Below are 15,829 nucleotides of genomic sequence, written 5' to 3'. Positions count from 1 at the left end.
ATGGCGCAATATCCACGGTCATTGTCGTGTGATCCAGATAACCATTGTAGCTATAAATTGCGCTTATTCTTTAACTTTTTGAAACAGCGTAAACTCGAAAATGAATATCTGTGAGTATATTTGTATGGTTAAATAAATAAATAAGTAAATAAATCATTTTCGCAAACACAGATGTCAATATTGATCTTCATAGTATTTATTATGATGAATTCTGATTATAGTTAACAAAAATGAGTTACAATAACAGTTGCAGAGGCTACAATGCGAACCGATTTATGAAATGTGTACACATTTACAGGTGACTTGATTACAGCGGGAATACTTAGTGCAATTGGGGTATCAGGTATGTTCAATAGTTTTACCCATTCATGCCTGCTGGACTCTCCCAACCTTCTAAATTGGATCAATTTATTTCCAAAATTAGGAATGTCTAGTATATTTATTTCTATATTTAGAATTTTTCTTACAGAAACTCCTTTAGCAAACAGCGCAGACCCTTTTGAGACTCCGCATCATGCGGCGTCTCATCTGGGTCTACGCTGTATGCCAAGGCATTTTTTCTAGACGCTAGGCATAAATGGGTAAATGAATTAGACGTTTTAAGCGTACACATGTTGATATGGTGATCAATTCGTGAGACAATAATTGTTAAAATATACTTTTTATATGTATGCAAACGCGGTACTTAAAAGTGATTTAGATAAACAGCAACGATTTGTTTTAATATGTGTGCAAACATTTAGAAAGCGCAATAACTCCGATAATGTATATTAGCATGCCCACATAGATTTAGATTAAGCACGTAAGCACAAAGGCTGTAAATATCGCTGTGCCTTTTTGGTCAACGAAAAACAAAACCCTTGATAATATATGCTGAATATAAGTTTGCCTAAACGTAATTGATTCCCCGCACTCGGCCTTTGTCAATTATTCTGCTAAATGCAAAATGTTACTTACCTCCAATTTTGCCACAAAAGAAGAAGTTTTAAAGGGTTATCAATTTCACATGGTGATTTATATATATTTGGTCAGTGTTGTCTTCGAGATATATAAATATTTGAAAGAAGTAAAAAAATGATTTAAAAATTGCTATAAAGGCCATCCCTCCGCGGATATCTGAACGCATGTGAATAAATATACACGCTAATTAATATATATCTATTTTAAACCTAGTAATTTTCATTCGATTTTATCGAAAGCCTTGTTTAACAAAAAACAACAACACAATCCGCATTGGAATAAACAACGATTTCATGGTTATATTAAATTTACAATCGCGGGGCAAAGATGTTTGGTAACGTGTATAAACGGACCTCTGACTTTTCGCCCACTTGCTGAGGCTTTTCGAAAACCAGAATGTTCGGAAAGCATGACCAATAATTTATTTTAAATTACGCCAATCATTATTCGTTATATTTTTATCATGAATATTGCTATCATATAACAACCTAAATTTTCATAAGTGATAATCTTCATTAATAGTAAAGCATTGTTTTTTTTACTCTTTCCGCTAGGCGAATAGGTTCGACGGTACGCGGAACTTTACATAAGGACGGTAGGACGTGCAGTTGACAATCTATGTGCGCACACACGTTTTCGCGACTACACAAATAATAATTTACTCTTCTTAAATTGATTTCAGACTGCCTTGAATGCTTCAATTGTGTAAATATTGCTGACCCCCGGGCGTGTACAAACAGAATTCAATGTTAGAATAGTGAGGTTAGTGTCATTCAATTTAACCCATTTATACCTAGTGGCCTCTCCCATCGTTCTAAATTGAATCAATTTATTTCCAAAATTAGGGATGACTAGTATATTTATTTTTATGTTTAGAATTTTTCTTACAGAAATTCCTTAAGCAAACAGCGCAGACCCTAATGAGACGCCGCATCATGCGGCGTCTCATCTGGGTCTGCGCTGTTTGCCAAGGCCTTTGTTTTAGATGCTAGGCATAAATTGGTTTATGAAAGGATTGTCTTAATACCCGGTAACCAACTGTTAACCGTTGTTATAATTGAGTATTGCAAAGGTAAATGCTAATGTCACTGTTTTAAAACTTTGAATTACGTATATTAATTAACTGATATTTTCCCAAACTCCATCGGATATAAAATAAATGAGTTTGTATTCATATTCAATTCTTTAATTAGTACTAACATCAATTTACTCTATGAAATTGCGTTTTCAGTTATGAAAACGAATAAGTAAATCGCTTTTAATTTACTATACTTTTTTAGCAAAACTATCAATACAAAATGAATATAAATGACTACGTTTCAAAACAAATATATTATCACATAATATTATTCGTGTTTTTAGTCCTGTTATTTGGAAACGCTCCATTCTGGCAACGAAGTACGTTACAACATGGGCTGTCATAACAATCAAGTAACATATCCACTCGTTTTTTTCTATCTCGGTACCGGGTTTGCTTGTTTAAATTGCTACATACATTTATACGAATTCATTTTTTACACATTTTGCACATTTTGCACTGATGTTCAATACATTTGAAAACAATCTGTACCTGTATCTATTAATAACATTGTTAATACCCTCACACGTCGCTTTTTACACAGACGTATCGTCGTCACAATACATGCTTCATTTAGACAGTTTATCTTCAAGTATTATTTTCTAGGTAGCGATTCGATTCTTGCACGTAGGCATGTTTACGTTATATGACGGATAAACCTTATTTAAATATAATCTACCGTAGCTTGATATGTACATCTTTTTATGATATCGACCGTGATCGTAAGCTGTATGTTTCGTACGAAGAGCGAATCATATAGTTCTTTATCACATGCCATATCCTGTTTCCCATGCAATATAACCATTACGTATATTTTATCTTACACATGTGAAATATACTTTTTAAGCGATTTCATTGGCTTAGTGTTCATTTATTGACCAATAGCATGTTGATATTTTGCTGAAATGACGTTGCAACGTCAAATGACGTCACGAAATATAAAAACAATATTTGGGATTTATCATTATGTTTGCGTTCATATTTATTTAATTTGCTCATTTAAATGCATGTGATAAAAAAGATCTGACACTCCTTGTCATATCATACCATATTTTATTAAACTCGTTCAGGAAATTCGTAAGTAAGCTCGCCAAAGGCTCGCTTACTAACTAAATTCCTGAACTCGTTTATTAAAATATAGTATGATATGACAACTCGTGCCAGATCCTATATATAGTAAGCACAGATTTTAAGTCTGGCCAATGACAAACAACCATAAACTGTATGTAAACATTTGTGTCATGATATTTAAAAATAATTTCATACAAAGTAGTCATGTTATAGCACCGAAAAGTCCATTCATTGACAATTACGTCCCTTTAAAGCGAGATTATACGATGTTTATATGTGTTAAATTGTAATATATTGATAGAAATATGTTACACTAACACACAATAGGCAAGAAAAATATACATTGAAGACGAATTTCATAAAATGCAGCAAAAACAAATAGCGCCCCGAGCCGATTGTGACGAAGATATTTCGTACATATTTTCCGACAATAACCGAAGCATTCGTCTTTTTATTAGAATCGGAGTAAGTGTTCGTGTGTCGTATGAATAGATATCGTTGCAGGAAATTAAAATGATCCGTAAAACAAAATTGTGTCTTTGTGTTGTATGAACGAATCTGCCTAAAACTAAGATGATCTTCTTAACTTTTATTTTAATTAATATTGAAATATATATATATAATAAGTTTGTTACACATTTTATATAAATTAATGAATATTTGACAAAATCGTATAATCTCGCTTTAACATCGACGTTTAGTAATGATCATAAAGGCATCCATGGTGTTCTTGGGCGCGTAGTATTAGTAGCAGTAGCGATAGTAGTAGTAGTAATAGTAGTAGTAGAAGTGGTAGTAGTAGTCGTAGTAGTAGTAGCAGCAGTAGCAGAAGCAGCAACATCAGCAGCAGCAGTAGTAGTAGTAGAAGTAGTAGTAATAGTAGTAGTAGTAGTAGTAGTAGAAGTAGTAGTAGTAGTAGTAGTAGTAGTAGTAGTAGTAGTAGTAGTAGTAGTAGTAGTAGTAGTAGTAGTAGTAGAAGTAGTAATAGTAGTAGTAGTAGTATTTTGTGTTTCCCCGTTTTTTTTTGGCGACGGGAAAACATAACTTGTGTTTTCCCGACTTTATTTTGGAGCGGTGATGTCACCTTAGTGCCACCGTAGAAGTGTGTCAAAAATGCAGGCTATTTGATAGTTTTTCGACATTTTAGTTACGATTGCTTAAGGATAACAATTTTTATCTTAAAGACTGTATTTGTACATTATACAAAGGCTGATCTACAGTGTTGAATTCACTTTTGGTATAAATTGTGTTTATACACTGAAAGAAATAAAGCATTTATTGATCAGTCTTTACGTAATGTCTTGCTTGTTTATGATATGACATACTGATAGCTTGAGATGGGCAAGACCGTGGACACCATAAGACAAAACGAAAGACTTACTGCTCTCACAGTTACCCATCGGATTTATTAGAGATATGACAGTGAAATACATAAGACCGGAGGACAATATTAATAATTGGCAAATAATCTATTTATATCGGAAGTAATTTTCATTACAAATAACACCGCAACTGACTTTATGTCCGTGCCGTGTACAGTGCATTATTATTCGGACTATTTCGGACATCATGTTTACAATTCAATATTGTTTAAACATTTGTCGTTGAGTTTATGACGATCAGTTGCGAAAAGTGCCTTATGCAAAACTAATGTTACATTAATATATAATCTGAAAACCATGTACAACTTAGGCATCTAGTTGTAGATATTTTTCTTTTTCAAGTACATGGCAACTGGTTAGATTGGTTCGCATGGTCAAGTTGCTCAGTCACGTGTGACTCACAAAGAGGTCAAGAACCCGCACTTATCCTAAACCAGAGCATAATGGAGACAATTTCGTCGGAGATCCTTTCGAGAATACAATTTGTCTTACAGAACCATGCGCCAACAGAAGTAAGTATCCAATTTCAGTTTAATTATGGTGCACAATGCTTGTGAAATATGTTAATTTCAACTACTTTTACCCAGTATGATTCACATTTCATCATGTTTAACTCAGATGGCGGCTGGTCGAGCTGGGATGGGTGGCATGGCTGTTTAGTCACTTGTGGAGGGGGACTGAAGCTGAGGGACCTGTACCAACCCGCGTCCGACATTATACGGCAAAGCTTGCGAGGGAAGCTCTGAGGCGTTCGCTGTTTGTGCCAAAACACCATGTGAGTTTAAAGTGTATGATCAAATTTATAAGAGGAATGACTAGACATTTGAAGTCGACATTAAAGTTTTTGCTGGGTGTGTCAACACACCATGTCAGTAAATGTGTATGATACAATTTATACGAGAGGAAAATTATATATTTTTAATTTAAATTGCTAAATATGGTCACGAAAGTTCAATTGATTATGTATAACCATATATAAGCAGGGAATTATGTGAGTATTGTGATTATTGTGATAGCCAAGCTGCCACGTTCCGCATGCAGTAAATTAGAGTTAAAACAGGGAGTAAATGGTTCGATACTAATTATAGTGATGTTCAGAAGCAAAGTGAGAAAAACATGCATGCGTGTGAAAAAAGTCAGCATACTTTTCGTCACGATGAAAAAAGGCTTAAGTAATTACATTAATACTTTTATTAAAAATTATACGAAAGACGATTACAGTTTTGTGTTTATATCTAGTGCAAATTATGAAGCTGTCCTGTAAGGGATATAAAAGTTATTTAGTTTTTTTTTCGAAATTGCTGGCCATTGAATAATTGTTAACAATTCAAAGGGCTGAGCTTTTGCATTAAAACGATATAAGCAGTGTTTGTTGAATTATAAGTCTAGCTGTTGTGGACTCTTGCTGTTGTTATGCCCCCGAATGAGGGCATATAGTGATCGGACCGTCCGTCCGTCTGTCCGTCTTTCCGTCACAATTTGCGTTTAGGTTTCGCGTTGAGGTTTCGAAAAATGCTCATAACTTCTATGTCCCTTCACATAGCAACTTGATATTTGGCATGCATGTGTATCTCATGGAACTGGACATTTTGAGTGGTGAAAGGTCAATGTAATCTGTCAAGGTCAAATGTAAAAAAACATGTATCAAAGCCTATCTGGAAAGTAATCCGGTTACTGTCAATATAGTAATTCCGGTTACCGTCAGGATAGTTTTCCGGTAACCGTCAGGAGAGTTAGTCCGGGTACCGTCAGTTTGAAATATACGCAAAAGGAGCTTACATACTAAGCAAATGTACAAAAAGACGATCACATAAATGAAATTGAAAACAACAACATATAACATGCATAAATAGTTACAGTAATACATAAATAACTAACTGGTTTACCTCGTTGGTGGTATCAAGAAGCAACACAGTAGCTGTCAAGCAAGGTAATCATTTCGTTTTAGCAAATAATTGAAAATAAATTTACAAATATTTCTTAAATGTCTAGTGTTAGAACTGGACATCATAGACGTGAACTTGTTGACAATGATATGCAAACTTCATAACTAACCCATTCATGCCTAGCGTCTAGAAAAAAGGCATTGGCAAACAGCGTAGACTCAGATGAGTCGCCGCTAATGCGGCGTCTCATCAGGGTCTGCGCTGTTTGCTTAAAGGAATGTCTGTAAGAAATATTATAAATAAAAAAGAAAAGAAATAAATATACTAGACATCCCTAATTTTGGAAATAACTTGATCCAATTTAGAAGGATGGAAATGTCCACTAAGCATAAATGGGTTAATTAATTCACGATCATTACGCGTTCATATACGTACGAAGTGATTCAACCATTTTACTGTTACCCAGTTTGTATTCCCTGTTTCCTCTCGCAATGTCTTATGGCTGGGCACTTAGTCTCAATCTTGTCAAAGCTTGACAGAGAAAGAATTATCAACAAACTCAATACATTTTTCACATGCACAATCCTTTTTAAATTTATGATAATAAACTGAATTGCCTTCGCGACTTTATTACATCAGAATAAACGTGAAAGTATTGATCTCGAAATCGTTGGTTGAGGTTTGAATAATGGTAAGTTCATGAAATATATAGCTAAAGGTGAAATTGTCAGTAAGTATTTTTTGGCTTTTACCTGCATAGTTTTAAATTAATAATAGCGAACGTATTATCTTTGATAATGTTATTGTCCCCTACCGGTTTCACCTCTGTGGTTTGCCCTCTGTCTGTCTGTCTGTCTGTCTGTCTGTCTGTCTGTCTGTCTGTCTGTCTGTCTGTCTGTCTGTCTGTCTGTCTGTCTTTTTGTCAGTCTGTCAGTTTGTCAGTCTGTCAGTCAGTCACACTTTTCTGGATCCTGCAATAACTTTAATAGTTCTTTATATTTTTTTTCATGAAACTTGAAATATGGATAGATGGCAATATGAACATTATACGTCAAAAATTCTGTTTGCTATGACAACAAATAGACTAGAAATACTGCTGAAAATGGTGATTTTCTGGATCCTTCGATAACTTTAAAAGTTCGTAATATTTTTCATGAAACTTGAAAAATGGATAGATCACAATATGGATATTATGCACGTCATTTTATTTTGTTCATACGTTAAATATTCTGGTTGCTATAGCAACAAATATAAAAAAAATCTGACAATGGTGGAATTTCTGACAATGGTGGAACCGGTAGGGGACTATATTGCTTGGCAATAGTCTTGTCATACATAGATCTTATGAGTGAGTTTGGCAAATTAATAATTGTACATCAACATTTAAGACACCTCTCTTCACAGATACCAGATAATGGCAAACGGCCTAGTTCGCCAAAGAAGGCTGCATTTGATGTATGCTGTATAGAGCACATAACAATTCTCTTTCATCATTTCAAAATCTCCATAAGTCGGACGTATTGGGGCTCCTGTAAAGATGCTCAAGAAATATTGTCCATTCACCGTGATCCTGGAATCACTGCCCATGTTGTTAGCTCCAACTTAAAGGGACTGTCCAACAGATTAAAACGTCGTTCGACGCGAATCGATATTTTGGGCAACTACAAGGATTGCTTATTTAGCTAAAAAATACATCCGCATTTGACGTGAGCGTAGATGGTCGAGTGGTAAAGTCGGGAGACATTTTACACCAAGCTTTCATGACTCTAGGGGTCAGTGGTTCGAGCCCTGTTGAGGTTAACGTTTTTTCTTCTTTTTTTTAAATTGTATTCTTATTTTTTACTTAAGTTTTTTATATCAAATGTTTAAATTTATCAATATAAAGCATTTAAAGCAGTAAATGACAAGCTTTAATACATGCCAAAATCTGTTGGACGGCCCCTCTTAACATATTCCCCGGAATTCAACTCAGTGACGGCCGACACCGTTGCATAACAGATATTTTCGTCAGTTATCTTCCGCAAGGCCGCTAGCTATGGCGCACCAAATCTGCGTTGTAAAGAAGTCCAGAGCGCCATCTGCGGCCGGAAAGGCGCTGAAGGTATTGCAGACGTTCCCGGCTTTTGCGAATTCATCTTGGAATGTAAGAATGTCTTTGAAGACCAAAGGATTGTGCACCAAGAAGAACGCCGTCATCGCCGCTACTTCCAATTAAAGGACAAGCGAAGAAAGATGGAAAACACTGGGATATATTAAAATGAAGATAAATTGGAGCCTTCGAAAACTTAAACCACGATTCGTTCAAAGCGTATATTTTCTGTGCATGTTTAACATGTTGAAATATTTCCCGAGAAATGGTATTTTTAGTTTTTTGGGCATGGGCTTTTGGGCTTTTTGTCACTATCAAGGGAATAGCCATGTATGCTAAAGTGAAAAACCAATGACACTATAGTGACGTCACAGATAAGCTTGTGCACAGGCTAATCATAAACGGCACTGTCCCCCTTAATACACTTTCGTCATTCAAACGGACAATTCCATTTAAGCGGACAGTGTCGTCCTAGATTAGCCTGTTCGTGCTCGCATTGCTAATCTGGAAAAACACTTAAAGCAAATGCATTAAGCCCAGTTTTCGCAGAAAGATGCATATATTGTCTAAAAGGCGCACGATGGCACCAAATATCATCTGCGTACAACAATCCATAATTCAAAAGAAGCACACAGATCTTAAGTGTCTTGCATCATTCTAAGTTACTGGTACTCCGATGTACTTCAAAGTGTATTTTCCTAAAATCTCTGGAGAAAATTTGTAAGCATCAACGTTTTCAGACTGTTGTCTTGGCGATTCGAAGGGACGCCAGATAAGATATCTAATTCGCCTTGATGAATCGCAGGACGAATATACATATTTATCTCCATTCATCAAACGCCATTATTAGATCATTGTTTTCCACCTGCTCCTGTGGTGTATAACACATTGTAATGTTGTTCCGCATGTGCTCATACAATGTGAACTTGTCGAAAGAATAGGGTTTAAAAAAAGAAGATCAAATTGTGTTTTTAGCTTTTGTGTAGAATAGGGAAATATTTTCTACTCTGATTTGTTTTTTTGGGATATTTATATGGTGTTTTGAGGTCCTTCCGCGCCTGAGGCTGCACTATTTGAGGAGCCAGAGCGTGTCCGGCACTATATGCATGTTGTCTATTATCAAAACACCAGAAGCATTATTATAGGTTTGTTATTCTGAAAGATCTTAACTATGAAAAGACAACTCTTTATTTGTAGTTTTCGCTTGAGTCATTTATGATACAAAAGTGTTGCACGTATTGCTTCGTGATAATGCACATATTGAAAATAAAGTAAACCTTTGTGACCTTAAACTGATATTGAAATGTTGCTGATGTTGCTGTAATAAATAAGTGGGAATGGAAAAAGAGTAGGAGACATGGCACCGTCGAATGAACTAACATATCGAACAAAGACGCACAACTTTACCGCAAACTATAATGACAGTATATCCGTATTCATATGACTTACAATTCTCAAATCAACTGTAGTTATTTCGTGTTATTATTTAATTACTATAGGGATTGATATCTGAAATGATACAAGACATGACATTATAATAAATGCAATGATACAATGCAGACAATAATTAACTATCGGCCGTTAAATCGGCATGGGAGATCTGTACAATAACACCGTATTCTCTCATTTGGACATGTTCTATTATCATCCCTTTCAATAAGTATCGTTGAATGTCGGTCTTTGAATTATTAGATTAGAATCAGCCATGTCTTTCTGCCTCATTTACCGTCGTTATCCATCAATAGGATAATCCGAATTGACGGGGAAAGTGGCAATTATGGAATCGTTGATTGGTTCATAGGAAATTAATGTGGCGTTAACTCTGAACCAGCTGAACGTTACTTCATTCGGGATCTTGCCCTGTAAGTGCTGATGACAACATGTTTAGGAATGATTTATCCAATTCGCCACATCACATCGGACGAATATAGCAACATGTTTGATTGCATTATGCATTTTGATCATTTGTGAGAATTCAAACGTCTAGGGCATTTACGTATGAAGATCATTGTATGCGTGTTAAGTATTCTATAAGTACATACAGCAATCATTATACAGTTATGTTAGATGGCGCGTACATTCCGAAATACTATCAAACTCACCGTACACTGTACATTTGTTATAAACATATGTACGGAAATACCATACGAAGGACAGTAAAGGCTAAAGTTATTGGCCGTTCTTTATTTGTTTGGCCCAAAACACAAATCTATTAGTGTTAATAAAACTCAAGTGAACATGATATAATATATAAGGTAATGAGAGCGAATGTCGAGGATAAGAAGCATTACGCTTTCCGTGGTTGCCAATATTTTCGAGTTATGGCTCTTTTTGCATTGCGGATGATAACTCTACTTCTCATGTAAGCTATTGAAAGGGTTGCATTTTTTTCAAAAGATATCACGTGTAACCACAGCACCACGTCGACCCCGATCTTAAACCACATGTTCATTTTCTCCCAAAGACATTCTGGCTTTTTACAGTTCTGCATGCAGGATTCGCGTCCATGTGAGAATCGGACGATTTTTTTTTATAATTGAGATTGAGTATTCCAAAATAGGGCGTTCCGTGCCATATTAGGCTGATTTTTTTAGCCTATTTCCAATCCATTAAAACTCGTATATATAAATGCATGTTAATAAATATAACAATGGACATATATGTCCAAAGGTGATACTTTTACACGAATATCTGTAAAGATGTATGTAATAATCATTCATCCGGGGAGATATACGGTTTTTGGGTTGCGTCACATCGTCATGCGGTAACGTTATATTAATTATATTTTTTATTCTATTTATCAAATGGCCTGCATGTAATATGAGTGTTTTATTGGATCTGAATATTAATCAACAAAACTTCTGCCATGATCAATATTTCAAACAGTTTCACTTCTTGTCATCTTGTCAATTAAAAAGCAATTTCGGGTTTCTTAGCGACACGGATAGAGAATCCAGTTGGCGTTGATCTAAAGTACCCACCAATACCACTTAGGCCTGATGAAATGGATTCGGTAATCTTGTTCCGATGATAGGTATTATCGGAATTCTCTAAAGACTTACATGACAGCCAGTAGTTAAGTTGATAATTCGGTACACGCGAATACTAATCTCATGTCAAATGATGTTTCTCAAGAAAGCAAGTCACGTATCAAGTACAGACAACTTCTAGAAAAGTGAATATTCAAAGTGAGGAATTGATTCACGAGTCATTTAATAAAAGTCAGGACTTTCCCTACTGGTTTGTTGTTTGTCCTTGTTTAAAGTTTTTTTGCTTCCATAGATATTATGCCATTAGTGATTTTATGCCTCAGAAGTCCGTAATAGTGGTAATATCCTAATAACGAACTGATCTGTCCGTCGGTCAGTAATGTTGGCACATATGTCTTTAAATGCGCTAAAGGAATACAGCAATACACACTTTTGTTAGTGCTTAAAAGTGAACATTTTTATTTTGGCACATATGTCTTTAAATGCGCTAAAGGAATACAGCAATACACACTTTTGTTAGTGCTTAAAAGTGAACATTTTTACACTCATTTTGATAATACATGCCAATTTTTCAATAATTATCTCAAGGTAAATTGCGTATTTTTTTTGCAAGTTACAAGTGTAAGATAACACATATAGCAATAAAGCCTAAATGTGTACGGTCTGAATTTGCATACAAGGTAATATATTCATTATATTATTGTGATATTTAGTTTTGCATTTGTACTTTTGATCATCCTATATATAAGGTGAAAAAATATGGAAAAGGAATTAACGCTTTGTACAATAAGTAATAATACATACAATTTCACTTAGGTGGCTGTGCGGCGTTGACGTTTTTCAAAACAACAGTGAACATTCATTGTTTTAAATACCAGTCCATAGCTAACGAAAAGCATTATTAACAAACGCAACCTCTTATAATGCAAACATCAAAGCGCTGAAGGCACTTCAGTTGTTTTTAATTGAACGTATTAAATATTACTTCCAGCCACAAGCATTAAGTTCGACCTTTTAAAGGGATCTTTTCACGGTTTGGTAAATTGACAAAATTGAAAAAAGTTGTTACAGATTCGCAAATTTTCGTTTTAGCTATGATATTTGTGAGGAAACAGTATTACTGAACATTTACCATAGTCCAATATAGCCATTATATGTATCTTTTGACGATTTGAAAACCTTAAAATTATAACGCGTTGCAACGCAAAACGATTGAAATAATTTGGAGAGTTCTGTTGTTGTCGTTTAAATTTACGAAACTACGAATATTGCTTATATAAGGTATAAAATACTTATTCTGTGTACACTCGGCGGAATAGCCGAGAGGGCTAATGCGTTTTTACTTCAGACTAACTCCAGGACTCCGGGGGTCACTGGTTCGAGCCCTGGTACCGGCTACTTTTTTCCTTGTTTTAATTTTATTCTTGATTTTTTACTGGAGCTTTTAAGATCCAATGTTTACTTTTACCAATATAAAGCATTTAATGACAAAATTCAAAATATGCCAAAATCTGTAAAAAGGCCTCTTTAAGGAAAGCCAATAGACCGGCCACGAAAAATGCAAAAACCCATGTAATTTACCTTAAAATGTCTACAGTGGAGAGATTTAAAAAAAACATCAAGGAGGAAAATGCCATTGACCAATAATCTATCATAATTGTAAAAAGGATTCACACGAACTCCATTTATGATAACACAGATGAAGAAAAAATCAACGTATATCTAAGTTGGCGCTTTCGTAAGTGAGTCTGACAAAAAATGAGCCACAACATAATTCTAATTATACATGTACAATAATTAATGAATTGGTTTCAACGAGCATTATATTAAATTCTCAATCAAACCACATTAAAATTATATGCTTAATTTAATGTTTTTCCATTTCATTGTTTATTCATTTTCATTTACTTACATTAATGTCAGTATCCCTACCGTCATGAATATTTGTATGAACGTACCATCTTCTACAATGTTTCAATCGTAAATTAACATATTTTTTCTATATAATCTGAATGGGTCAGTCCTTTCTCACCGTGTGCATTTTTTCCGATTTACAATCTTCAGCATAAAATGCTACATGTACTGAATTGCACGTCTATATTTAGTTATAGCACCAGGTCTGTTGCAACAAGAACGCTTTTCATGCTCGGAACTTGACAGACGATAGTTACAATGTTGCACTCTTATAATAAAAACACGAGATTTTTTAGAAGCGTACGAAGGGACTTAAATCAGCAAATATTAACACATGGCTATAGAAAATCGAAATATACATGTACTAAAATTAAATTGCTACCGCGTAGATTATTTAACGGTTGTTGTTTTCACAACTTACTCGCCACAAGGATTCGATTGCTCAGCATTTGCTTTTTACTGCCCATAAGTAATTACAGTTAAAAGGTGTGAGGATGATGCCAAATATTGTCTTTAATGTACAGTATTAATTACCGTGTTATATTCTGTAAATAGTAAAACTGTAATAATTTGTTAAACAATCTGCTGTAAACGCTGACTTTAATGACCGACATCAATCAAAAATAGTAGTCGCCAGATTACCCGCCCACATAGGCATTCTCGGAACCGATTGGACAGCAACCGACAATAACATTTTGGCGACCAGAAAGTAACCTGAGAACATCACTACAACTAACACAACCACCATCAGCATAACAATCATCACAATCGTCACCAAATCGCCACCATCACAGCACCACCACCGTCACCAAACATCTTCCATTACGACCACCACCACCATCACCACCATCATCACCACTTCCATCGCAATCACCATCACCACCACCATAACCATTATTACCACAGCCACCATCACAACCACAATAACCACCACCGCTACAATCAAAGCGACCACAATCATCACCACCACCATAACCATCATCGACGTCACCAATACCATCACCACCACCAAAACCACCACCATCACCACCATCATCACTACAACAACCATCGCCACCATCACTACCACAATGATCATCATCAACACCATTTACATCACTATAACTAACACCACCACCATCAGCATAACAAACATCATTACCGTCACCAAATCATCACCATCACAATCACCACCACCGTCATCAATTAACCGCAATCAGGACCACCACCATCTCCACCAATATCACCATCACCACAATCATTGCCACCACCATCACCACCATCATCACCACCACCATCATAATCACCATCATCACCACCACCACCAAAACAAGGGTCATATCCACCTATACCACCACCACCATCACCAATACCACCATAACCACCATCAACACACTCACTATCACCACCACCATCAATACCATTATCATCATCACCACCACTTTATCCACCACCATCACCACCATAATCTCAATCGACAATATCATCACCACCAACACCACCATCACCACCACAACGACATCAATCACAATCACTACCACCACCCAACAATCGCCAACATAATCAACACTACCAACACCACCACCATTACCACCACCACCATCATCATCGCCATCGCCACCACCACCACCACTAGAATCACAAGCACCACCACCACAAGCACCACCACCACCAACATCACAATTGTCACTACCAACCGAACTTCCATCACCATCACTAACATCATCACCATTACCATCACCACCATTACCATCATTACCACCATCACCAATACCAACACTTCAATGACCATCACCACCGTATTCCCACCACCACCACCTTCAACACCACCATAACAAGCTATATCACCCCCACCATCACCTACACAACCCAAATCATCAACACCACCTTCACAACCACCACCACTTTCATCACCATCCCCGCCACCATCATCACCTACGCCACAATCACAACCGTTTTAATCGCCATCACCGTCAACACCACCATCACCATCACACTTACCACCAACACCACCATAAAAATCATCATTTCAATCACCATCATCGTCGTCATCGCCCACATCACCACGATCACCATTCCAATCACCATCACCACCATCACCACCACCATCACTACCTACACCATCCCCATTACAATCACCACCATTAGCACCTATATCTCCATCAATACCACCATCGCCACCACCAATTCCATTACCATCACCATCACCAACACCACCACCACTAGAGCCAGCCTTACAATCAGCAACAACATGACAAATAACTTCCACAATCACCACCATTACCATTTCCACCATCACCATCCCAAACACCATGATCACCACCTTTACAAGCACCACCACCAACACCACCATTACCACCATCACCCCTAACCACTTTCATCACTTTCACCACCACCACCACCACCACCACCACCACCACCAAAACTAGAAACACGGGCATTTTAATTGCAAAACAATAACTGTATTCTCTCTTCTTACA

At 36.2% G+C, this 15,829-nt stretch overlaps 2 protein-coding genes and 1 long non-coding RNA gene across 3 annotated transcripts; 1 reads left to right on the top strand and 2 right to left on the bottom strand.

Moving 5' to 3' along the window:
- The first annotated feature begins 55 nt into the window (after positions 1-55).
- LOC127848735 (uncharacterized) lies at positions 56-5,313 on the top strand. The gene is made up of 6 exons (XR_008034666.1): positions 56-110; positions 299-343; positions 1,643-1,722; positions 2,323-2,391; positions 4,834-5,003; positions 5,110-5,313. It is a non-coding gene; the product is annotated as an uncharacterized LOC127848735 (long non-coding RNA).
- An 8,845-nt stretch (positions 5,314-14,158) lies between these two features.
- On the bottom strand, positions 14,159-15,341 carry LOC127849017 (eggshell protein-like). The gene is made up of 2 exons (XM_052381741.1): positions 15,289-15,341; positions 14,159-14,408 (listed from the first exon to the last, which is right to left on the bottom strand). The coding sequence occupies exons 1-2, from the start codon at positions 15,339-15,341 to the stop codon at positions 14,159-14,161; spliced, it is 303 nt and encodes a 100-aa protein (XP_052237701.1).
- A 37-nt stretch (positions 15,342-15,378) lies between these two features.
- Positions 15,379-15,702, bottom strand: LOC127849016 (uncharacterized). Its single transcript, XM_052381740.1, has one exon. It carries the CDS (start codon positions 15,700-15,702, stop codon positions 15,379-15,381), a length of 324 nt encoding a protein of 107 aa, XP_052237700.1.
- Positions 15,703-15,829: the final 127 nt, after the last annotated feature.

This window comes from Dreissena polymorpha, chromosome 10 (genome assembly GCF_020536995.1).
Source record: "Dreissena polymorpha isolate Duluth1 chromosome 10, UMN_Dpol_1.0, whole genome shotgun sequence".
In the NCBI taxonomy this organism is placed as follows: Eukaryota; Metazoa; Mollusca; class Bivalvia; order Myida; family Dreissenidae; genus Dreissena; species Dreissena polymorpha.
Note: the sequence above shows the minus strand (reverse complement) of the source record. Positions and strands in the feature narration are given on the sequence as shown.